This window comes from Zootermopsis nevadensis, unplaced genomic scaffold (assembly GCF_977971745.1).
Source record: "Zootermopsis nevadensis isolate Lab colony 2312 unplaced genomic scaffold, Znev_1.0 Znev_ptg000068l, whole genome shotgun sequence".
Taxonomy (NCBI): Eukaryota; Metazoa; Arthropoda; class Insecta; order Blattodea; family Termopsidae; genus Zootermopsis; species Zootermopsis nevadensis.
In genome coordinates this window covers 2,244,846-2,270,063 of record NW_028259199.1, presented here as the reverse complement: position 1 = coordinate 2,270,063, position 25,218 = coordinate 2,244,846, and the positions used below count along the sequence as shown (strand labels likewise).

The 25,218-nt window shown below is 41.1% G+C and overlaps 1 protein-coding gene across 15 annotated transcripts; it reads left to right on the top strand.

Annotated features, from left to right (window-relative positions):
* Window positions 1-340: 340 nt before the first annotated feature.
* On the top strand, window positions 341-22,831 carry LOC147871067 (transformation/transcription domain-associated protein-like). 15 transcript variants are annotated; one of them, XM_087341291.1, is made up of 12 exons: window positions 349-804; window positions 900-1,614; window positions 2,929-3,080; window positions 3,553-3,650; window positions 5,407-5,628; window positions 5,975-6,174; window positions 8,975-9,064; window positions 13,247-13,379; window positions 16,250-16,410; window positions 16,639-16,777; window positions 16,883-17,058; window positions 21,707-22,831. In XM_087341291.1, the coding sequence occupies exons 3-6, from the start codon at window positions 3,038-3,040 to the stop codon at window positions 6,023-6,025; spliced, it is 414 nt and encodes a 137-aa protein (XP_087197417.1). In that variant the 5' UTR covers window positions 349-804; window positions 900-1,614; window positions 2,929-3,037; the 3' UTR covers window positions 6,026-6,174; window positions 8,975-9,064; window positions 13,247-13,379; window positions 16,250-16,410; window positions 16,639-16,777; window positions 16,883-17,058; window positions 21,707-22,831. The 15 variants fall into 15 exon arrangements, 14 of the variants coding, with proteins under 14 accessions (XP_087197422.1, XP_087197411.1, XP_087197410.1 ...); XM_087341288.1 differs by lacking the exons at window positions 8,975-9,064; window positions 16,639-16,777; window positions 16,883-17,058; window positions 21,707-22,831 and having other exon boundaries at window positions 16,250-16,409; XM_087341287.1 differs by lacking the exons at window positions 13,247-13,379; window positions 16,639-16,777; window positions 16,883-17,058; window positions 21,707-22,831 and having other exon boundaries at window positions 16,250-16,409.
* The last annotated feature ends 2,387 nt before the right edge of the window (window positions 22,832-25,218 follow it).

The window sequence follows — 25,218 nt, the reverse complement described above, 5'->3', positions numbered from 1 at the left end:
CGTGGACGATTTCACTGGGTGATTTATAGGTAGACGTGCAGGTATTCAAGAGTTGTGTCTGGTATCAATCTGAGCAGTATCATAACGGCGACCGACAGGTTATGTGACAAATGTGCCCTAGGATGTAGGCGATGTAGATGCAAATTGTGGGCTACTTGTTTCATAGTGCTTCGTGCTAAGTTGATTGAGCTGTAGTTTATTGGGTGTGGTTGGATTCATAAATTATTTTATGATTTTTGAGGTTATGGAAGTGATTGGTAGTTGGTTTCTTATAGGCGAAGTTGGTAGCTCGTTTCGCCTTACTTTTTTTCTTTACTTCCTGTCGTTTTTAAAGGATAAGATGTGTCACTAATGGTATTCACGGAATAAAGTTTGAGGTCTTCATAATTTTACAGTCTTTGGAGTGGTATTTCAGTCAGCATTTGGTTCGGCAGTGCCGTGTAGTGTTCGCGGACGGGCATGTACCTCAGGTGTATTGTCGGTAGATGACAGGACAGTTCGTCAGGGTGCGCACATATTGATCATTGAATATCCCTCGTGCTCCGCCGGTGGCGGGATGTGTTCGCTGTTTTTCAGACGTTGCCGTCCCTGCGTGCGAGAAAATGGCGCAGCTCCTCTGCTGTTATTGTTTACTTCGGACGGCGTGATGGTAGGATGCATGCCCAGTCGAGTGCAGCTTTACTCTCTTATATTTCCAATGCTTGCAAGTTTATTTTAACTGATGTTTGTCATCTTTCTCCTGTGTGAAGTACGTAAAGTGGGAAATATTTTGGTTGCACGAAAGGCCGGATTAGTTGCCAGTAGGTTATTAATGTGGTGTAGAGTGCCTTCGTAGTAAGAATTAATACTGGTCTCTCAATGCGGATGTTTATTTCTGTACATGGTTTTGTTTCAGGTAGGCGTGAATGCAAGCATATGGGATACTTCAGCCGTTATGCAGTTTCGAGTCCATCATTACTACGGAGGTAGCAAGACTTTGCTCCGGTAGCTGACATGACCACTGTGCATGATGGACACAATTCATCAGTCGATGCGGTTGGGATGACCCACAGACTCGTGGTGGCAGCCTCTGTTTTTGTGACTTGCATGTGGAAATTCAGTAGCTGTTGATTTAACTTTGTGCAAGAGCTTATCGCAGTGAAGAAGCTAGAAGTAAGCAGCTAGGGTTACAGGTTGTAATGTTGGTTATGTGGCCACCACACCACACCACACCACAGTTGCCCACTTTTGATTCCTAGTGACCAAATATGGGGTGTTCGTAGCATGCCTCACAATGCCACAAGGAAGACCTCAGGCCCTCGTGCGATTATATACCTTGCTTTCCTAGGAGGTGTACTGTTATAGATTTAGTGGGAGTGCCTAGTCTGTCTCAAAGAGGAGTTTGAGATCAGGGGATGTGCTGAGTAGCAACTTTCATGTGAACTGTAGCTGTAGTGTGTGTTTACTGGCATCAACGAAGACATGGAGGACCAATTTGTCTGAATATCAGTGTTTCAGAAGATCAGTTGTGTGCGTGATGGGGAAGCAGCTTATTTGGAGTTGGAGATGTGAAGAACGAGACAGAACGAAGCACCTGGAGTGTTTGTTACTTGGATAAGGAATTGCATTATTCAGGTATGTTAGAGAGTAGAGTTTCTTTGCATTCCATAGATCCTTCTTAGGACTAAACCATGGGATGCAGATCAAGTCATTTCATACAGTAAACATAAACTTCAGGACTTCATTCAATATACGTAAACCTCGGTACTTTTGACACAATTACAAGAACGTGTTTCACATATGAATGTACATAACCTTCAGATTTTGCAATTCAAGTATGAAAGCTAATTTCAGTGCAGGCTTGAATACATTTATATCACAATTTAGAGTTTTAATTATTAAATAACTTGACACGTGTAAAGTACACTCCTCTTTGACATTTAGCAGGGTTTACATCTTGTAATTCAATTATGTACATCTGTATTTCTTTTAAAATTATCCAACTTTTCCACCACAAATGATAGCAAGCAGAATATAAATTCACTTGCAAGTGGAAGTATATTAAATTTACGAAATTATTCTCTATAAGGTAAGCAGCTTTTGACACCTGCCATTGTTGTGATTATTTTCTTTTGCATGTAAAAAGCCTTATTAGTGTGTGTGATAAGGAATTGCATTATTCAGGTATGTTAGAGAGTAGAGTTTCTTTGCATTCCATAGATCCTTCTTAGGAGTAATCCAAAGGATGCAGTACAAGTCATTTCATACAATAAACATAAACTTCAGGACTTCATTCAATATATGTAAACCTCAGTACTTTTGACACAATGCAAGGACGTGTTTCATATGTGAATGTACATAACCTTCAGATTCTGCAATACAGGTATTAAAAAAAATTACAAATTAATATACATAAACCTCAGAATTTTAAATAGAAATGCAAAACCACTTTAAATATAGATTATAGAAATACATAAATCTTAAGAAATTTCAGCAGAGGTGAAATAATCTGCAGAATGGAAAGAGTGAGTGAAGAGGTGACCTCTCAATGCACGCTTGAACACCTTTAAATCATTTAGAGTTTTAATTGTTGGTGGAAGATTATTAAATAACTTGATACCTGTATAGTACGTTCCTTTTTGACGTTTATTAGGGTTAGCATAGATTATACAAAAATTATATGCTTGTAGTTAATTTTTATTTCAGTGTTGCTGAGATTTGTCAAATTTGTTTTTTACATACAAAATAAAAGTCTAGGTGTCCATGAAACCCAAAGGTTCTGGAAATAAATATGACATGCGCCCTGATGTGGAGAAAAGGTGTTTAGAGTATTACAGTAAGTGCAGTACGTGAAAGTTACTTTAACTAAAACATTTGACTTCCCTTACCAGTGAATCTGGCCTGCGTTGTCACTCGTTATAACTTGAAACTGTTGCTTGTGTTTTCCAGGTCGTGGAGACAGCATCTAGTGCTCTGAAGTCAAGCACGACGGATCCGTTCTACCGTCGTCAGTGCTGGGAAGTAATTCGCTGTTTCTTGGTGGCATCCCTGAATTTTAATGATGATGAGAATACAGTGCAGCAGCTTTTCTCCTGTCCAAGGTATATAAGAGCAGTTGGAGGCAGAAGAATATTGTCAAACTAACCTCATTCTTGATATTAAAATAGTGTACAAAATAAAAGATGTTTTTCCAGCCTGATGGTACTAACATGACATAACAGATTGTTAATCACTGGCTTTTCAACGCAGAATTGTAAGCGAGTCCCAAGGCAGTCCATGAGGCACTGTTATAGACTTTTCTCTGAGCACCCAGAACTCATTATTTACTGGTACAGTGAGCCCGTTAGAGGCTGTATCACAATTAGTTTGTGTTTAGTATCCTGCCAGTACCAGGAGGCTTCTACAAGTAATGTATTTCTTTGTCATATCATAAACCCAGATTTCCCATTTGCTCTGTGCCCCGTACATCAGTTGCTGATTTAGGAAGCAGCTACTGCATTGGCCACTGTTGTGACCATTGAACATTAGGATGTGAGTGTAATTATCTGTACTCATTGTGATTCTCTGTTGCAGTTTTGATGATCCACATGTGGAGATCTCCGCAGTCCATGGGATTCCCTACAGATTGCAGGACAAGCAAGCCAGAGCCACTCACCAGACGTCAGTCACAGGCAAGTTCATCTATTTGAGTAAATTGTTTAATAAACTTCTTTTCTGAATTATAATGCCATTATTGAAAGAAGAAGACCTTTTTTTCCTGAAAAGTAGTAAATGGTTTTAATGAAATAAAGAACTTGTCTATTTCTTCTATTGAGACTAAAAAGAAACAATGAAGAACGTGATTTTTCTTTGCCAGTGTAAGGAACCACATTTTGAGGCTGACCTCCACATAGTTCTATACGAGGTGCGATCAGAAAGTTTCAGGCTGTGTCAATAGAGGGTGAACCGGATGTAGTACGAGCTTCTGCCTTTAGGGGGTGCGGCCTACATTCATAGTGAATCAGTGTGCCAGCCGGCATCATCGAATTAGCATTTGTTTCTTAGTTACGGGCGTTTTGGTAGTGCATTACACCGACCCTCCTGCGATTTTGGAATGGCGTGTGCATCAAATTTTGCCAAAGACTCGCCAGAACGGCTACGGAAACCTATGAAATGCTAAAGCAAGCATTTGGGGAGTCCACAATGGGTCGTGCACAAACTTTTGTGTGGCATTCACGTTTTAAAAATGGCCGAACCTCTGTCGATGATGACGAGCGTTCTGGACGACCATCTTCGAGCACAACGCCCGAAAATGTTACGAAGATTCGGCAGGCCATTCACGAAGATCGACGTCGTACCATCAACGACTTGTGCGACATTGTTAGGATAGGCTATGGGACCTGTCAGCTGATTCTAAAGGAAGAACTCCACATGCGACGCATCCTGTCTGAGGACCAGAAGCAGAATCGACTTCTCGTTTGTCAGGAGCTCAAAGATCTTGCAAGAACCGACCCCAACTTCCTTTCTAAGCTCCGTGTGACTTCTTCCTCTTCCCAAAGATGAAAATTCAGCTAAAGGGAAGGAGATTTGAGACGATAGAAGAGATTCAGGCAGAATCGCAGATGGTGCTTGACAGGCTGACAAAGAAAGATTTCCAGGGATGCTTCCAGGCTTGGCAGCGGCGCTGGGATCGTTGTGTTCACTCCCAGGGGAACTACTTCGAGGGTGATGGATGAATTTAATACCTGAGATAAGTGTACGGGTTTTTATAGGCGCAGTCTAGAAACTTTCTGATCGCACATCGTAATTGAGAATGCATGGAGTTTACCTCCATGCTCCCACTGCCTCATGGCATTGCGCTTAGTCACAAGGATAACTTCAGCTGATATAGCGAACCATTAAATGTTTAAAAATCGTAATCGGTGTTGGTTTTCTGTAAGTCCAAGTGGTGTTAGAACCCAAAGACGACTGTGAGAACCTGAAATCTCTCTTTAAACCATATTTAGTATGTGAACTTGTTGAAAGCGTCTGACGTACTTATTTCTGCTTCATATCTGGAAAAACCAGTAAGGCCTGTTGTGTAAGTTGGTAGGAGTGTTTGTTGCTGCAGCCATGAAAGAGTTATGACGGTGTTCCTTGTTTGTCACTACACAATGGTGGCGATATCACAGGAAGCTGGTGAGTTCAGTTTTATAAATTTAGATTGTTCAACATTGAAACAATTTATATTACTGACGGTGAAGTTTCCACCTTTGCTTCCAGAAGGCATTATAAAGTGGCATTACTAATGGTGATATGGAAAATAAATCTAATTGATACGGCTACCTCTTGCCCCTTGTCGGTTGAATTCACCTTAGTAGTAGAAGTGCTACAGATGTTGGCTGTGTGGTAGAGGCTTGCCATTTCTTAATCTTTCATTTACGTCGTTTCTCCATGACATCAAAACAGGCGAACCTGAAGGGCATGGACCGACTGGTGTTTATAGACTCCCTTGCTGTCATAATGGGGCACGAGGAGAGGGAGCCGTGTAAGCCGGGACACCTGGCACTTGTTCCTATCTTGGAGACAGCGATCAACATCCTCGGCTCCAGACAGACGGCAAGCGAACTGTTCGTTAAATATCCACTGAATCAGTGGCAACGGAAGTTGCGTGGGTCTGACGTGATGTGTGTGAGTTGTAGAGTTTGTAGTTGCAGTATTATGACGTGTGGAATAATGGCCCACTTGGCGAATGTTTTAAATTTGCTGGGGGGGACGAAAGAAAGGTTGCAATATGAATCTGTAAGCGAGGGAGTTCAGATTTTGTCAGGTCGCTGGTCGTGACCCATATTTAAAGTTAACTTGTGAATGGGTTTGTAATGAACATGACAAAATTTGTCTTCTGAAAATGGAAGGTGCTTGTTCATTGGCTAAGGTGGGAGTGTTAACTGCTTGGTGAAGTAAAACTGTTTGTTCTTTGAAGAGTGTGATGTCTTGATTTCTTGAATGTGAATGTATTTTCTCTTTGTGGGAGTAGCAGATTACGAGAAACAGAATGATCCTTCAGATTCTACTGAGCACCACGTGACCTGCGTACTGCTAGCCAGAGAAGCGTTGAAGTACGTGCGGCAACAGTTGGCAGACCGACTTGATGTCAGAAGATTAAACCTGCTGGGACAAAGAAGGAACCTCGAATCCGCAAGAGACTGATATCGGTCTGAACCAGGCATTCGTTGTGTGAGTACATGAGCATTAGAATGTATTTGATGTGGTTGTCGTGTGAGAGAGATGAGTCTGTCCAATTTTATTAGGTACTTTAGATGTTGTGAACTTAAATGTGAGAGTTGATATGTTGAAAGACGTAAATGTGTTGAGGGATTGGCATTATTGCAGTATCTGTGGTACGCTGGAGGCATTCATGATTCTCTAGTGAATATATTGTTCATAGGACACCAAAATTGGAGGTTAGGTGTAGCTTGTAGACGAGGGTGGTGACTATTTGTGATAAGGTTTTGTTACATGTGAGATGTGCACAGTGAGCGGAGCTGCCGGGATATTTTCTGTTCTTGTGCTTAAGTTTAGAGTTTGCTGTGTTGAGGAAGGGGATCGGTTACAAAACTTGTAAGTTTGTGGTGTGGTGTTCGTTATGAATTTGGATTTGCTTGCAAAAATGGAGATGACTGTCAGAGGTTCCATTTATTCGAGACTTAACCATAAGTTGAGAGTTGTCAGGTGTCAGTCTCATGGACATGTGATGAGGCTCAGTATTACTTCTGGTATATTTCATGGTTGGGGGTGGGGATGGGATTTGCATTAGGATCGAGGAGTGGTGTGGTTGGTTGGAACCAAGTATAGAAAGGCAGTGCCACTTATGTGGGTCACAATGTACCAGTGCTGGTGTTGTCAGGATTGTTATATTATGTGTGTAAAATGGTTGTGAAGAGTTCTTGGCTTAGGAAAGACTAATTTGTTAGTCTTGTCAGTCAGATTGTTTATAGGAAGAATGTAGAGTTATTGACCATTTAGTTTGGTTAAAGATTGTTGACCTGGAAATGAAATGATATATGATGTCTGTTTGGTGTTCGTTGACCACCTTGGCTGCTCCCTCATAAATATATTTTTACATAACCCCTCCTTCCTCTCATCTTGGGCTCCCATATCGCACCCACGAAACCCTCAGTTATTTTTTTTAGAGGGCAGAAATCAGGAAGGAAATGCATACAATACGAAACCCGTGTCTCCCCTCCTTTCATTTCTAAAACGTATTACTACTGTAAGAATCTGTGCTGAAATGGAAGGGAGAGGACTTTAAGTGGTACAGCTCTTTTGCAGGATGTTTGTTAAAATATTAGATGTTCGAGCCGTCTGTGAGTGAAGATTCCTTTGCGTATGATTCTTGGAGGCAGAACGTAGCTTTGTTTGTTGCACGTTTTATTGATCTTGTTATTGGGTAGTCAGTCAACATACGATGACGATGTTGAAGGGGTCCCGGGATCTTAATAAACATTGTGACCACAATCAGAAATTCTCATGCAGACATGCTGGCAATTCAGTAATCAGCGTGCACTAAAACTCATCTCGTAAAACTGTTTATTGACGTAATGTCAGATGCAAAATATTGTTTTGTAGAATTGCTTTCTTTATTTTGTTGTGTTTCTACTTGTTAAAGTTGTTACATTGAGAGTGCTGCTGCTGGTGTCATGGAGAGATGTTTCCTCAAAGTAAGAAATTTTTGGTGGCTCTCCTTTACTTAGTGGGGAATCCCCACGTCCACAGTACAGAGTGTCTAAGTATTTGCGACCGGGTTGGTGGCCCCAGCACCCTGCCAGTTTCTTTAGCACTTACAGTCATCCTTCCATCATGTTATGTGAATTGGGTGTGGAGCGACAGAGAGAAGGCAGGCAGTTGTCTGCTGGTTCTGTAATTGCTGGAAATGTGACCATACGAGTAACCAAGACTTCGAATAAAAATCTTCCCCAAGATGTGGGCGTAGGTGTGCGGATTGTTTTAAAAAGGGTAGCAGAAAAATTGAATGTAGTTTAGCATAATGAATGGCGCGTTGCTTTGGTTAACAAGGAAATGATCATTTTTTTTACCGTAGCCAAAACAAATTATTTACGAACACACAGTCACGAAGGTCGTATTGAACGGCTTTTCGCGTTTGCTTTATTTCATCATTTTGTCGTCTGATTTGACTTTGTTTGTCCCCACCATTTTCCTACGTAATACGACCATAATTCGTTGCGTTGGATACGTTACTGGGCGGGGGAAAAGGGTCCCTTTGTAATTTATGAAAGTGACATTTGACAACTTCCTGAAGCGTAGCCTAGAACGTTTGTACATTGGCCGACAGAATTCGTGTATTTCTACATTGTTTTGAGGTCTTGTTCGTCCTCGTAATCTTTAAAAAACAACTCAGCTCAATTTGAATACTAAGAAAAGTGTTAAAACTACCTACTACGTGTTTGTCCAGGAAGGCACTGATGTTTTGTAGTTGGTAATATTACCAGTTTGTTACGATTCTAGTGAGGCAGTCAGAAAGGGAAAGAATGAGCACGGAAGTTGCATATGGCAGATTAGATGTTTGGAAGAAGATGGCAATAATGATGATGACAGTAATTGCAGTAAACTTGTCTTCGCGATGTGTGTGTTACTTTTTCTTCAGAATCGTCACCTTTACTCGGAACACCTGATGTGATCTGGATATGCCATTCTGGTCGCTGTGGTGTGACAGCAGATAGGTTGCGGTGTTTAAATATCAGTGTTGTAATGCAGTTTGGAATAAGCAGGGTTCCTAATGACGTAGGATGTGGAAAGAGGCAACTCCATTCTGAATGAACCTGGTTTCATGCGGAATGTCACGGACATTGCACTTTGGAATTTCCTGGAAACTCGGCTATGCTGTCAGAGGAATTTTGCACTTATCTTCATCCAAGATCGTTTCCTTCCACACAAGAGACTGAGCTACTGTCGCAGTTTAAAATATAAGGTGACATTTTCATTGATCTGTCTTTTACATGAACATTTGTCATTTCAGAGTTGGTGACCGTGAAATAATGACTTTTTGTACAGACTGGATGCAGCGGCTTGTCACCGTTTAGATTCAGCTGTAATGAGTATTGCCCAGGTAAATGTTAGGTGGAGGGAATATGTTGTTTGTGGCAATTCTTACTAATATAGAATATCACAAGTTCTTATCTTATAAAAGAATTATTAAGAAATCTGTGAAACTGCCCTCAACTCTCTCCATTATATTTTAGATTAGATCGACCATTGACGGTGGACGTCGTGGTCTCCTACAATTGAACAAAGTTTGAGATAAGGGATTCCTAATTATAAATATTGTTGTTCATCACATTTAATGTTTTCGTCTGCATTTGTGAACTCGTGTAAGAGAATTAAACTTTTTTAACACAATTTCAAGTAACATTAGATTGACTTCTGTTTGTTCATGGCAACATTTATAATAAAAGAATATTCCAGTAGGCAATTAATATTTTAAAGGAATGAAAGGTGTTTCGTATCCCAGAATCTTAATAAAAATTAATGGATCTTAAGAAGTGGGGTTTATATTCTGAACAATAATTCTAACGCTTTTCATCTCTTGATACATCGACATTATTAAAGCGTTTTAGGGAACTGAAAGAAATTGTATTCCGGATTTAGAAGAATAAATATTGAAGAATCTCCCTACATCAGCAGATTAAATCCGGGGAGTGCTTGCTATTATTGAGTGCAAAGTATTTATGGGTGCAAAACGTGGTCTTTCACATTGAGGGAGGAACATAGACTGAGGAGCTCTGAGAACAGAGTGTCGAGGAAGATGTCTGGACCCAAAATGAAGGTGGGACGGATAACAGAGAAAATGCATGACGAGCTCCTCAGCCGATGTTTTTAGGGCGAGTTGAAAGTTTACAAGGCCTGAAGGGAACACCTCGGCGTAGGTGGGAAGATAACATTAAGACGAATCTTACGGAGATGGGTCTCAATGGAGTGAACTGGATGCAACTGACTCAGGCTAGACCCCGGTGGCGGGCTTTTGTGAACACGATGATGTACCCGACAGACATTAAGGTGGCTCATAAATCCTTTGAAAGTGTGACAAAGTTCAAATACTTGGGAACAACAAAAACGATTCAAAATGATGCTCACGACGAAGTTAGGAGGAGACTAAATTCCGGAAATGCTTGCAACTTCTCAGTCCAAAATATTTTGTCTTCCCGTCTGATTTCTAAGAACCTGAAGATTAAAGTATACAAAACAATAATTTTGCCTGTTGTTTTGTATGGGTGCGAAACATGGTCTCTCACTCAGAGGGAGGAACACAGATTGCAGGTGTTTGAGAATCGGGTGTTGAGGAGGATATTTGGGCCTAGGAGAGAAGACGATGGGGCGTGGAGAAAACTGCATAATGATGTTCTCCTCTCCCAGTATTGTCAGGGTGATTAAGTCGAGAAGAATGAGATGGGTGGAACATGTAGCGCGCATGGATGGGACAAGAGGTGTGCACCGGGTATTGGTTGGGAAGCCTGAGGGGAAGAGACCGCTGGGGAGACCTAGACGTAGATGGGAGGATAATCTCAGGCAGGAGGAAGCCTGAGGGGAAGAGACCTCTGGGGAGACCTAGACGTAGATGGGAGGATAATGTCAGGCGGGATCTGTGGGAGATAGGATTTGAAGGAGACTGGATTTTGTTGGCCCAGGACAGAGCTTTGGTTAGTTCGGTGATGAACCTTCGGGTTCGGTAAGCCATCTAGTTAGTTAGTCAATCGGTCAACGACATGGCCAGCTTCCTTATTAATTATGATTGTCCCAGTTGTCGCTGCTCGCAACAGTTACCTTCGTTGCAACTAAAGGTACGACATTTTATTTTACATCCATTGTCCTAGCACTGTGCGAGATTATGTCAAGAACTTCTTTACAGTTCGTGTACTGATTAAGTTACAAGTTCACGCTGCAACCTGTAGCAACTAGATATCCCACCCGATATGTAGGACTGTTTGTAGTGGCAGCGTGCTGCAATGGAGTGCGATACTGGCCGGGTTAATACGACCCACACAATCGTATGTCCCAGTGACGCATTAAACCACGGAAGACATTGTAAAGAACCTTGACTTAATCACATTAACGTATAGATGCTTCTGGAGTGTGTGCCCATAAGAATAGCAGTAACTTGGGTGTGCTGTTTTAATGGATTTATCTGAAATGACATATGGGAATACCTCCCCCTACAAGCGTTGATGGGTACCTCATTCAGGCGTAAGCTCCCAGTCTATTTGCGCAAACGCAATTATGACAGAAACAATATCTGCTGTGGAAACCTCAAATCTTACAATATAGTTCTGGTTTGAGGGGGTAAGTAGAGGATTACATGACCTACGAAGCTAAGATGCTAGCCAAACCTCGACTGCTAACACTTAATTGTTCATCATGGAAGATAAATTACGATCCAAAAACTCAACTGCCAAAGTTTTAACTCCCCTGACCCCCATCCCGGAGTGGGGTTTGGCCAACACTTTTGAAAAAGTCACGCTTTGCCACTGTGGGAATTCCTTTTCGAAATTTTTTGCTCAGAATATAACTTTTGGGCCAAGCTGGTGCGGCATTACTTTTCTCTCTTTAACTCCCTCTGCATTTATGATCTCCTCCCTCCCCCCCCCCATTTGGACACATCACATCAACTGGATGCTGTATGGACGTAGAATACCACACGGCAAACACGTACGTACTGTGGCAAAGTCCGTCATAAATAAATATGAATCTGCCTTCAATGTGTGGATAATGGCAACCCATATCAACCTTCAGACATACATGAATGTACAAAAGAAATGTATCTAATCTCGATCTTATGTGTACATGATGCCTTTTATGTTGATTTTATCATTTTGTTTTCTATATTACTCCATATTTATTAATGTTTTCTTTAAATCATTGCTTTACAGACTAATATTGAACATCAGATGAACCACGCCATATAAAAAACAATACCTTCGTTCTAATATATAAGAGTAATCTGATAAGAACATCTTTCATAAACTGCATAACATTGTAAAGGATTGTAATTCGAGTTTTAAATTTACCAATCTAATTTATACCTGAAGACGGTTAAATATAACCGAAACATGTCGTAAGAGACGTTCCAATTTGTAAATCGATCATTCGATGCGGAACGTGAAATGATATTTTAAATATTTTATATTTTATCATCTTATTAAAAATTGTGATTTGACGGCAAATATTAAAACATTTATCAGTGTTGTTTTGCATGTCTTACGTTTGCACAAACTTGGTGACTATGAACTGTCTGCTGGATATATGATTGATTTCTTAGTTACCTAACCAGCAGACATTCGCAAGTACGTTATTCTGAAGTTTTGTCATTTCCTTTTGATTTATTGTCTGGTAACTTTCAAGGATCTGTATTAGGACCTTTGTTGTTTAATGTGCAATGTCATTAAATTGTAAGGCCATAAAGTCTCCTCAATATAGTTCTTTACTTCGAAAGGACGCAGAAAGCTTAAAGAATTTGAAAAATGTAAACTTCAAAAAATTTTGAAATAATTCAAAATTTTTGGGTTTTGTGTTGTTTTTTTTGACAATTTCCAGCAATTTTAGTTTTTTTTAAAAAAATTATGAAAATGTCGAAATTTTTCCCATTCTATACCTACCAGAAACGTTGAATGACACCCAGTCCATGCGAGACTCCGTCTGTGCAGCACCCAATCTCTGCTTCTCACGGTCTCGGCCGGGCTGGCCATGGGGCCTTTCCCGCGAAAGAGTTCCCGGCGACCGGCCGACCATTGTATCTGTCCCCTCTTCGAGGCCTGCCTCGCTCGCGGCACTGCGTTCTGAGCCACCCGTAAATCAGCAATCGCCGGTCGTCGGGGTCCGCAGGCCGGCAGTCGGCTCCTCGGCTGCCGCCAGAGGCACGGGCAGCCTCCCCTTGACAGCTCACTAACACTTATTTGCAAAAATATATATAAATACGTACATAAAAACGTATGTATGCATATATATATTATTTTTTATTCTTACCAAGTCGGTATCGCCGAGGGGTTTGTGGTGCCAAGCATTACAGAAAACTACAACGCACCGCCGGACATTGACTCGGAACTCGACCGACCAAGTAGCATGCACCGCACTCGCGCGCGCACACAGAAGCCACGGCAACGTACTTTATGTGATTTCTTATTATATTATGTTTTTACTCTTTTTTGATTCTACCAAAATTTCTTATTCTCTCAAAAATATATATGCATATTTATATACACATGCGTATTTATATATTCTTAATTTTATTCTTATGTAGTCGGTATCGCCGAGGGACTTGTGCTGTCAGGCAACGCGGAAAGTAGCACGCACCGAAGAAGTTAGCCAGTCAGATATTACGCACCGTGTGACTTTGACTCAGGCAGCCAACTACCGCACACAAACGAGACACGGTAAGCTGCTTGTACGTGATGTTTATTTATATTTTAATTTGGAGTTCCCCCCTTCTCTTATTGTTTCATTCTTCGCACTGCGTCGTACATGGACGGTCGAGCTCTGCGGCTATGTCCCACGGTGCGTGGTAGTTAAGACAGTCGAGCAAAGTCCGTCATAAATAAATATGAATGTACAAAAGAAATGTATCTAATCTCGATCTTATGTGTACATGGGATATACGGATATCCGCACGTAGGAACGTTGAAACTTCGATATCAGCAGACGTGCGTGATTACACCAAACGCACTGATGATAATGTTTGGCATGTATTGCCCTACGTCAGTGGTCCCCAACCTTTTTTTTTGCCCAAGGGCACATTTGAGAGTTTATGAGATTGTGGCGGGCACCAACCAATTAACAAAGCCAAATTTTGTTTTCTCTGGACAAATAAGATACGGACACCAAATAATACACAAAAGAACACGACGTTTATTGATACAAGAAACCACGCAATAAAAAATACGTACTTTTATAAGTACAATTATTATTACCCAAGTGGGAAGTTAGTGTGATGTTTGGCGCTGCATTTCAGCGGCCAGTTTTACAAATTTGGAAGAGTAGGAAAATGTTGCTGCTCGCAATCGTCAAGATGGGCATTAGTACGTAGAGAACTGTGCTTTGATTTTATAATGTTCATGGTTGAACGGCATTTATTATTCAGTATAACCTCTTTCCGTATCAACGCGGGCACCGCGTTGGGGACCACTGTTGTACATTATTTCGCCCTCACATCTTCGTCAGTTATCAGAGTGATTATTCTCTTGTAACATTGATGTCACTGTTAGGTCAAGGTCATGACAAAGTCAAGACAAGATCGCCCCAAAAGTTTGCCAGATAGAGGTCTTTAAAATTCTCAAGGTCATACGTATTTATGCCAAACGGCAAATACCTGATTGACCATACTCATGTCAAAATGAGGTCACGTATAGGTCAAGGAAGCCACGACAAATTCGGCCCAATAGTTTCGTAGATACTGGTCTTAAAAAATCTCAAGGTTATATCTTCTCACCAATATTTCTGCTAGCCAGCCACCCTAGGGCCACACCCTTTACCCCAGGGCCACTACCCCAGTCGCACCCCTTCCCAGGGCTATCCCCTTCTTTGGGCCAACCCTCATGATCACCCCTACCCAAGATCGCCCCCCCGGGACCATCCCCTCAGGATCCCTGCAGCATCACCATATCCCAGGAACCACAGGATCCCCTAGGACCCCAGGATTCCCTGGACACTGCCCTCTAGGATCACGGCAGGATCCCCGAAGACAATCACCTCTAGGATCCCCTATAACCCCCTCCAGGATTCCTCGGATTTACCAGGACTCCCCATGACCATCCTAGTATTCCCCACAGATTTCCTAGGATCCCCACCAAGGATTCCCTACCCAGATCTAGCAGAATCTGCCACCAAACATTTCCAACAGAATTTCCCACGATCGCAACCCATGATTCCCAGGATATTCCCCTGGATTCACCACATAATATTACCCACGATCCTGCAGGATTCCCCACCAAAAATCCCCATATTATCCCACATAGGATCCACAACCAGAATTCAAAACGGGCGCCCTAACCCCCGCGCCCTAACCCCCGCGCCCTAACCCCACGAAGGGAGGTGGAGGCCCAGGCCGTTTCTTGAGCGAGCAGAGGCGCGGACCCGGCTCCGGACAATGGCCCGGGCGCCGGGTTCCAACGAACCACCCGAGTCGGACGAGTCCAACTCGTTGGCTTTGCGCTCGCACGCTACGCAAAACAGGACCTCGTGGGCGAGGCGAGTCGTTCAACTCTTTCGACTAACCGACCTGGCAACAGATCTTGTCTAGGGGATATAGCAGGAACATAGTAAGATTAGGTATAATGAGAGGACCACTCAAAATTCGAAAATAGTACCAGCAACGAAAGCGCGGTAATTGATATGGAATAATACCGACAGGGGGGCTCAACCCCAGCCGCTAAGTGGTCATAGGAACTTAAAACAAACCTCTTAAAGCAAAATAACCTCTTGCGCCCTCTGTGCGGGACGGCGCTTGTGGTGGGTCCCGATGTTCCCGCACAGAGGACGGTGCCATTTATTTTATGTTTTTGAGCCTTGTTTTATTCTGTACGACCATTTACAGGATCCTCGGTCCCTCGATTTGGTTTCATCCGATTAAATCATTGAGTTTTCGCTGCTCGTAGTATTTTCGCTTTTAGTGTTTTATTACTGGACGTATAATTTTATCTGCCCCTTAGTCATCTCTGCCGACACGCGTTGGATGAGTTTTTCATCTTTGCCTTTCCCAGCATGCTCCGCGAAACTTGTTTCCTCGAACAAGTTGAGTTCTTTCCGTTTGTCTGTCTCCTGCTTCGGTACAGCGCGTATGTACGCAGTCTTTAGGTAAGTTGGAGCTTCAGTCGGCCATTTTGATATTACGTCTCAGCTTGTGTTTGGTTTAATTCTCGATTTATTCGACAGCCAAAGAGTTGTTGAAGGTTTCGTGGTGGTAGTACGAAGCTCTAAAGAATGCAGGCGATTTCGTGACAGTGAAAATACTAACCGATTTTCTCTAGAAATTACAAACGTCTTTGAGTTAGATTTTATTAACCCTTGCACCATTGAAAATTTAATCCTGAAATCTGAAGCGAAAATAATAATAATAAATTCTTATTGTGTGGATTTCCACCTCTTTTTCCATTCACTGTACGTGTAATGTAAGCACAAAGCGATGAAAATTGTAATATTGATTATAATTGACTCCTGGATTTGACCTTATCATAATGAATACAGATTTAACCTGGTCGGATAGATAACGACCCTGACTTATCGGCATTTCTGTCTGGCGGCTTTACAGGTGAATTACGTCGCTTTTCCATGGAGAAAGTGGAGTGATATAAGATCGTCTATATATTTTTCTCAAGGACTGTGACACGCACATGCGAGAGTACATGTGTCCTGTTGTGGGTCCTCGGGTGCTACGTCCTGTACAACGCGAGCCTACTTAAGTCATTCAAGGTGAGTTGCATGAAATATTCCGTCCTCTGAAGTAGAGAGTTCTGAAAGTACGTTGAGAGAAAAACTTATATTGCGTGCTGTTACCGATACAACGTGACTTGGCATACGTCACACAAGACAAGATGGCTGAAATGACGTTGCAATACTGAACTAAGTATTCTGAGATATTATTTTATTTTACGTTTTGATTGTTCTGTGATTCTGCCCACGCATTCCGTCTCCTTCTAGGTCAGTGGTAACAACCACGTGACACTCGTTCAAGACTTGAGGTTTACGGAGCGGTGAGGATGACGGCCGCTTACATCGTGAGGTCGCTAACACGACAACCCGAAAATTATATTACAGCAGCAGCGAACTAAGGACTCCGGTGAGTACAATGAGAAATTGTCAGATAATGCCCACTGATCGAGTTTCAGAGCGTACGTACAGAAGCGACGTAATTATAAATTCTTGTCATTATGTCTGCTTTGAGGTGATTGGCGGAGTCCTCTTCACATTCACGGTGATTATGATATCATCATTCTTCATCGCCGTCGTGAATTTCTGAACCAGAAGATTTTTCCACGCCTCGCTCCTGGACGCTGCTCTGTGACGTCGTCTGGCTCGAGACGTCTGAAACGATGAGGCACCAGTGAGCGATGGACTCGGGTGAGTACGGTGATGTATTATTTCGAGGTTGATTCAAAATTATAATGACTTTCGTAGATAGTGTTCTGTGGGAAATTAGAAATTAGTATGTCTCGACGGTAATGTAGTGTCTGAGTAAAACCTGGTCTACGTGGATGGGATTTCGCGAAGGTACCGATATCGTCAAAAATCAAAGAATGTTTGAAACCCCCTACGTACGGTAAGGAATCGAGTTCTTTTATGAGTTGGAAACAGAAAGGAAAAGTTACAGATCATTTGAGAATTGTTGATGGGAAAGATTGGAAAAGGAGAAAATGCTGACAATCGCAGAGACGTTGCGTGTCCGGTGATGGACACGCACACTTGCGGTATGAGACCAGTTTCTTGCGTCTGTCTTGTAAACATGTACGGCAGTCATCGTGTAGCTGACAGTCGTTTAACTGGTCAAGGCCTTTCTCTTCGTGTATAAACACAGAAATTTTAAAAACTGACTGGTCGTCCTTACTTCATTTCTGTTGGATAAATTTCGTAAGGAAATGCTGTTGGTGTTAGGTGGACCGAGTATTGCGTACGGAGTCTGTATTGATTTGGATTAACCGTCTGCCAGGGACGCGACTAGTTTTGTGAGCTGTTTATTCCGAGAATCATAGTTCGTCTGAATTATATTTAAGAATTCAGTCCGTACCTCGAAGAAAACACAACTCTTCACCATTACGAAGATCAACTGGGTAACGCTGTTTAAGGAAATGATCGTTGTTTATTCCGAGAATCATAGTTCGTCTGATTTATATTTAAGAATCCAGTCCGTACTGCGAAGAAAACACAACTCTACACCATTACGAAGATCAACTGGTTAACGCTGTTTAAGGAAATGATCGCTGTTTATTCCGAGAATCATAGTTCGTCTGAATAATATTTAAGAATCCAGTCCGTACCGCGAAGAAAACACAACACTTCACCATTACGAAGATCAACTGGTTAACGCTGTTTAAGGAAATGATCGCTATTTATTCCGAGAATCATAGTTCGTCTGATTTATATTTAAGAATCCAGTCCGTACCTCGAAGAAAACACAACTCTTCACCATTACGAAGATCAACTGGTTAACGCTGTTTAAGGAAATGATCGCTATTTATTCCGAGAATCATAGTTCGTCTGATTTATATTTAAGAATCCAGTCCGTACCTCGAAGAAAACACAACTCTTCACCATTACGAAGATCAACTGGTTAACGCTGTTTAAGGAAATGATCGTTGTTTATAGTGAGAATCATAGAAAATCCATAAATATAAAAGGCATCATAAATAAAACACTTGGTACATACGTTGAAGTAAACTTTCAGAATTGAACTAATTGGTATTAAGCATTCTCTGTTGAAGGCTTAATGTACCGTTTACATACCTTTTTCTTTATCAGTATTACTTCGCCCCACTCGCTTGTAAATAATGTTCTTGAATCTCTTTCCCTAAGTGTTTTCAAGTTCGGATTGTCTTACAGAGTGAGAAACGAAGTATTACGCCTGTCTAAATCATCAAGAAATATTATAGGACTGTTAACTTAGTTGAAGCATCTCTCTCTCTGTCTGTCTGTCTGTCTGTGTTTTTAATAAGTTCCGAAGATTAGGATGGGTTGACACTCAGGTTACAGTAAATTGGTTCATCGATTCTCGACAGATTCTGACGAATTTAGGACCGCGTTCAGGTGTGTGTTGCTCTAAAATCCAGTCGTTCCTCAGCTCGAATATTTGTTGCGCCATTGAACATTGTCTCGAGAATAATAGCAAAACTTGAAGAAGTCGCTGTTTCCAGCACTTCGTGTCCCATTTGATAAGTTGAACACGTGTACGTGTTCAGTACGAGAAAGAAATTGCTGCCGTGTTTGAAAACATGTTTTAAGCTGGAAGAAACCAGCAGATAGTCTCAATAAATGCACTGCGTGAATGGAATTCTTAGGAATATTACACATTCTCCAACTTTGTCGCATTGCTCATATCACGTGTAACCATGGATTAAATTCCTTGTGGAATCGAATTCAGACAAATAATTATCTTTTTCTGTTATTTCGTGTCATGAACTGTTGACCTTGGTTGAAAGAGTGCGTCTTAATGCACTTCCATAAAATTCTCCGCTGTTCGTGGAGACGCTTTCAAAAAATTATGCAGTACTTGAAAGAATTGGCACAATGGCGGCGTGACCTGTTGATTTGACCCTAGGGATCCGTGTAATGTTTGCCCAAGTGCATGGTAACAAATTAAACATGTCTGTGCGCACGGGCGTAATATCGAAAGTCAATTTTGGAGCTACCTGCCTTGTCCAATGCCTAATCCATTCAGAATTTTTTGTCCTAGATGCATGCAAGTTTAAATTTATGGATATTCTTAATCGTGGATTTGTACTTTTAATACATAAATTAATAACGAGGGTCATGGCTGATAGTACCAATGGAAGGTAACAGATAGTGACATACAGTTAATATCGAATTTGACGAAAATCGGCCTGTGTAATGTTAGTAGTACGTGTTAGAAACGAAGAGTATTGACTGCGAATGGTTGTTTGGAAATGGGGGGCACGTTTTGACCTTAAGGTCGTATCGCAGGGCCGGTATCCAGCCGATATTCCAGCAAGCTTCTGGTAGCGTCGGACACCATCGTACATATACGTGCGTTCGACTGTGAGTTATACAGTAGCTGTGCATGGTCCCAGATCAAAATAACCCTTTAAAGCAAATATTATTATTATTATATGTCCAAATTTCTGTAATAATCAGTGAGACTTTAATTTCTATTTTTATCGTATGCGTGTATGGCATTATTAATTATTTTAGAAAGAATTTATTTTATTGAAATGACACCAGATGCCATACTACTTTCTTTTTTAAATTTTACATGCTTTGCCATCGATATGACCATCAAAGGTAGTCTTGCGAATTTCTGAGGTGGGAGTTAGAAGCTAACAATAGGCTCAGCCAGTCAAATTATCCGCCTTGAATGGAAAGTTCAGCGTAGTGTTCACAAAATCCCGTCACTGGTGTCTTTCCTGAGCCATATTAATCCATTTCGCAACCTTGAAAAGTACTTCCGTAAGAACAATTTTAATATTATCCTCCCAGTTACACCTAATGTTGTAGAATGTAACATTAATGCTCACCGATCTTTAACCCTGAGGATGGAAGAAATATATTCCTCGGAAATATTTGTTACTCCACATGATACTTGAACGAATAATATCTGATTTCTTTAAATCCGGGTCGTATGAGTCATTACATCCAGACTCTATATCCTCTGCAATATGTCAATTTTAAAAGAGATTATTCTTGTTTAATGTTTCACGGACTAATCACATTTCTGTTCCTTGTTTGAGTCTCTCATATCTTTGTAAACTTTTCCGCATAAAATGATTATTATCCAATTTCTTTTAAATCGAATATTGACAAATTACACCCGTATCTGTTTTGCCAGAGCATGGGATTATGAACATGTGGACGTCATTCTCTGTTCCGTAATACGTCGTTAACTGGTCAGATGTTTACAGCAGGTCGCAGTAACCCCGTACCCGTTTAACCGTTGAGCACACTGGCTAGAACCTGGTGCTGTTGGAATGTCTTGGTGTAGATAGAAATCACTGTCTTCCTTTGATGTATAGTCCCTCATCATGCACGTAGTCTGTTTAATGATCGGTCAGGGTTAGTTCCACAGATCAGGAGAGTTGGGTAAGTAAACATAAAAGAAATAAATATTGAGTTGTCCTACTCGATAGGTTTCGGGTTCGAATCTCTCCCCGTCGACAGACAATCGTTAGAGATCTTTCTCGTCCTTTTTAGTATTCTGAAGCATATTTTAAGACACATTAAATGTAGACAGCTATCGCTTTATTCAATGTAATTTCAAGTTCATATTTTAGAAGAATCATGCCATTTTATGGGGTATAACGGACAAAATTTTAAGACTAATAAATTGCCCGCTAAGAATGACGGCAAAAATATAAAGTAGTAAACAATAATAATCATAAGAATTATCCGATTAGACCCAACATCTCTTAGCAGCGTTACCATGGCAACGGTTATTTATAAATGTTATCCCGTAAGGTCCAAAATCGCTTGGGAGCAAATAATCATAACCGAAAAATGTTTTATGAATGTCTTTTGTGATGTTGCGTCATCATAAGGGCCCACCATCATCGCTGTTATGATGGAGGTAGCAATATCATTTCCTAAACGTCGGTAAACTTAATCATCACAATTACCACAGTGAGAACAGGAGATAACAATTTACGCGCAGATTGAAGATGTAAGGCACAAATTTCTATCTTGCGAGGCCGAGGCGTAGTGTCGGGACAGATAATACCCGCATCCCCCCCCCCCCCCGAAGCTGCTTTTAATGAGTGCTTTTTCTATAATTAGTCTAGCATTTCAGAAAAGAGTGTGTTGTGTTTAGGAGATAACTTTCAACCAAGCTGTTTGTATGTTCTAATCAAAATAACGTTGACCATGAATTTAGAATCTTTTGTCTTCTAGTCTGATAAATAAAAGTTGTAAATATTAATGAACAACACACGGTTATGTTTTAATTTGGTTTGCTATCATCGTAATTAATGTTAATATGAATAATATGGAGCTTTAGACCCTACATATAAATTCTTGTCATTATATGGGACATTCTGTCTGGTTTCAGGGGAACGGCAAGTGAATCTTCGTGGTTCCGAAACTCAGAGGAGGATCTTCATGGCATTTTCACCCGTGCGGTTGCGTCTACACGCTCCGGGGAACCCGGACGCTGCACTCTTGTCGTGTTTCCAGTGTCGGCGGTCATCTCTCCGGCATATTTCGTTTCTACCATCTTTGCTGGCGAGTGAAACGAATTACTTTAATTTTAAATTAACACACGACTAACGCCTGGGGTGCAGGGGTTAAACTCCTTCCAATGTTCCTTAATTTTGAGTCTCCAATTAATGTTTTGCTTGTTCCATCCCTTGAGCAAAATGAATTCAGATTCTTTCTATTTACTCGTCTTCTTCTTTCTTTTCTTCTTTTTCGCCTTCTTCCTACCCTCAGAGGATAGACGGGTTAGTGTAGAGTTGTAGCTGCATGCATTCTTAACCACTAACAACATCATCGACCCTGCAGTCCAGCCGCTGCGCTGCAACGGAATATCAGCGGAATCCAGCAAAGACGCAGTTAGTTTGCCCACAATATTAGAAATGTTGAGGGTGTGAGGTCACAGACCATGCGTTAAGTTGCAGTGGTGGGATTTGCTAAAGCATATATAGAAGATATTGAGGATTTTAAAAAGTGGGGATTTTCTGTTTTGATGATCTGAGTAACGGCTAGCTTTTCAAGTTAAGTAATTTTGAGGTGACTTAAGCGTCTGCTAACACAAACTATAAAGCGGGGAAGATTTTAAATTTGGAAAATTTCATGGGGCTGAAAACTACATTATCGTTCTTTATTTACATAGCTTTGCCCTTAGATTACAATCATATTGCAGGACAGACGTACAGTTCAAATTTAACCACCTCTGACGCAGACAAAGTTCATTCAGTGAAAGTGATTGAGATTTATGGTATCGTAGGCATCAGTACTATGACATTAAAGTGTGGATTGATGGGAGATCCACACTGAAATTAGGGACGAGACGTAGTGGACAACGAAATCACATACAAATAACATGTGAATAAAATAATACAGGCTTTTTGAAGCCGAAATAATTGAAACGCCGCCACTGAGATTTTAAATGAAGTTTTCAGATTGTTATATGTTCAAGATGTTATTTAATAAATAAATAAATAAATAACTTGTACTTTTATTTTTTCCGATTGTAGAAACATCGAAAACTGTAACACTTGCTTGTATACCTCTGTTTTCATCTCCCTTTATAACAGGTAGAAGAACGACATGTCACTATTTCGTCTTTAAATTTTCGCATATGAGTTGACTTTCAATGAGATCAGATTTTAACAGCAGCTAAAATTTCCATGACTTGTTACATTATAATTATTAATTATATAGTAGCGTACTAGCAAATTAAAGTGTGCATTGATGGCAAACCAAAAGTTCTCAATTGGATTTAAATCTAGCGAGTTTGGTGGCAAAAATTCAACTTTGCATCCGACACTTTCTATTAATTCCCTTGTTCTTTCAGAGTTATGAAAGCTTGCATTGTCAAGTCATTTGCAAAGAACGTCGCTCATATTATATATAAATCAAATAATACAGAAATCATAGAGAGCCTCCCCCCCCAAAAAAAGAAGTCAACTAAAATTGCTCATTGCTTTGTGAATGGAGGCAGCGCGTAGCTCTGAAACGTGAGTGAACTTGTAGCAGACGACACGAGAAACAACGGACGATTGCCATGTCCAGCGACGACGTCATCTAAGAAACCTCCAGTTCATCGCTGGTGGGTGAAATTTATCTCTTCAATGTTGCAGTAGAAGTAGTTTGTAGCTTAGTTTTTGCCAGTATCCCGTAGTTGAGAGGTTTTATCTAATGAAGTCCTTGTTTCCATCCTTGAAGGAAAACGAATTGCAAATCTTCATCTTCTCGCTCTTTCTCATCATCTTATTACTTACACGGGATAGACTAATTTCTTTTTAAATATAAGTTGCGTCCGTGTTTAATTACGCACTACGGCATGAAGGCGTATGGGTTATTGAAGGTTTAGGTACGTGCATCTTTAACAGCTAGCTAGATAGAGATACGTGGACAGCATCACGTTCCAGCCGGTTTTACCCGAAGGAAAAATTCACGGTATCTTCTGTGTATATTATTGAATTGGACCGAACTTGATTGTGTCGCTGTCGGTAGTTGAACCGCGGACTTGCAGAGGATCCAGAAATAAAGTATTAATCGTGGTAAAAATCGGGGATGACTTAGAAATTACAAGTGAATACGGATTTTGGGTATGAAAAAAACCCCGAAGGGAAGACATAAAATTTGATGTGAAGATAATATAGTGTCTAGTAGTAACAGGTGCTGTGAACATGGCAACTGTCCAAGTTTCTCATGCTTACTGCGTGGCCGGTTTCAAAGATGGCGTTGCAGCAGGAGAAGGCTTTCTGTGTGCTCCGTTTTGAGGTGTCCAGAGCGTGAGTTTCGTGCACGGTTTCAAAAAGACGCACCACACAAGAATAACATAAGCAGGTGGTACCGACAGTTTGTAGAAACTGGATGCTTGTGTAAAGGCAAGAGTCCTGGTCGACCTCGTATGACTGATGACAACATTGAAAGAGTTCGTGAGGCGTTTCAGCGAAGTCCCCGCAAGTCAGTGGCTAGAGGAAGCATGGAATTGGACATGCCAAACCGTACAAGATTGCGATTGGTGCAGGCCCTTAAACCATCAGACAAAGTGAAAAGGCGAGGCTTTTGCGAGGAGATGCGGTTTAAAATGGAGGAAGATGGGTTCGTCGAAAGACTGATCTTCTCCGATGAAGCCACATTCCACATCAGTGGCAAGGTGAACATACACGATGTCCGTATCTGGGGAACCGAGCACCAGCGTGACTCTCCAAAAGTCAACGTTTTCTGTGCGGTGTCCAGCAAAAAAGTGCACGGCTCATCTTTCTTCGCTGAAGCAACTTAGACAGCGACTCATTTCTGGACATGTTGGAAAGCTGATTGTTACCCCAACTGAATACCAATTATGACGATTACATTCTACAACTGGACATTTTCATAGGAATGTACGAGTGCTTCTCAACCATGTCTTTCCACAGCGCTGGTGTGGGATGAGTTTGATTACCATGTGGATGTGTGTCGTGTGATCCAGGATGCACACATTGAAGGATTGTAATGAACGCATGAGAAACTTTGAGAGTTGCCGCCGCTGACGGTGTATGTTGTGCACATGTAAGTTGGTAAATAATTTTTTTATTAACGTTTGAAACCGCACCATTCTTTTGTGTATACACTGTACTGCCTCTCCAGCCAAGCGTCCCACATGGCGTGTATGAGGACTGCGTTACTTTTTTCATATGACATAATAGATTTTTGGCTACATGAGTGGATACACTTGAGTATGTGTGGAATACATTCTTGGATTAAATATTTTAGTTTAGTTATTTAGAGAAAGAAGCCAATTATATTATTAATATGTTATGAATACAAATACTCATTAGAGATGGGGTTTAGGTATTTTCAGAATTAGCTTCGAGGATGTAGTGAAAAGCGATCCTTACTCATATAACATTT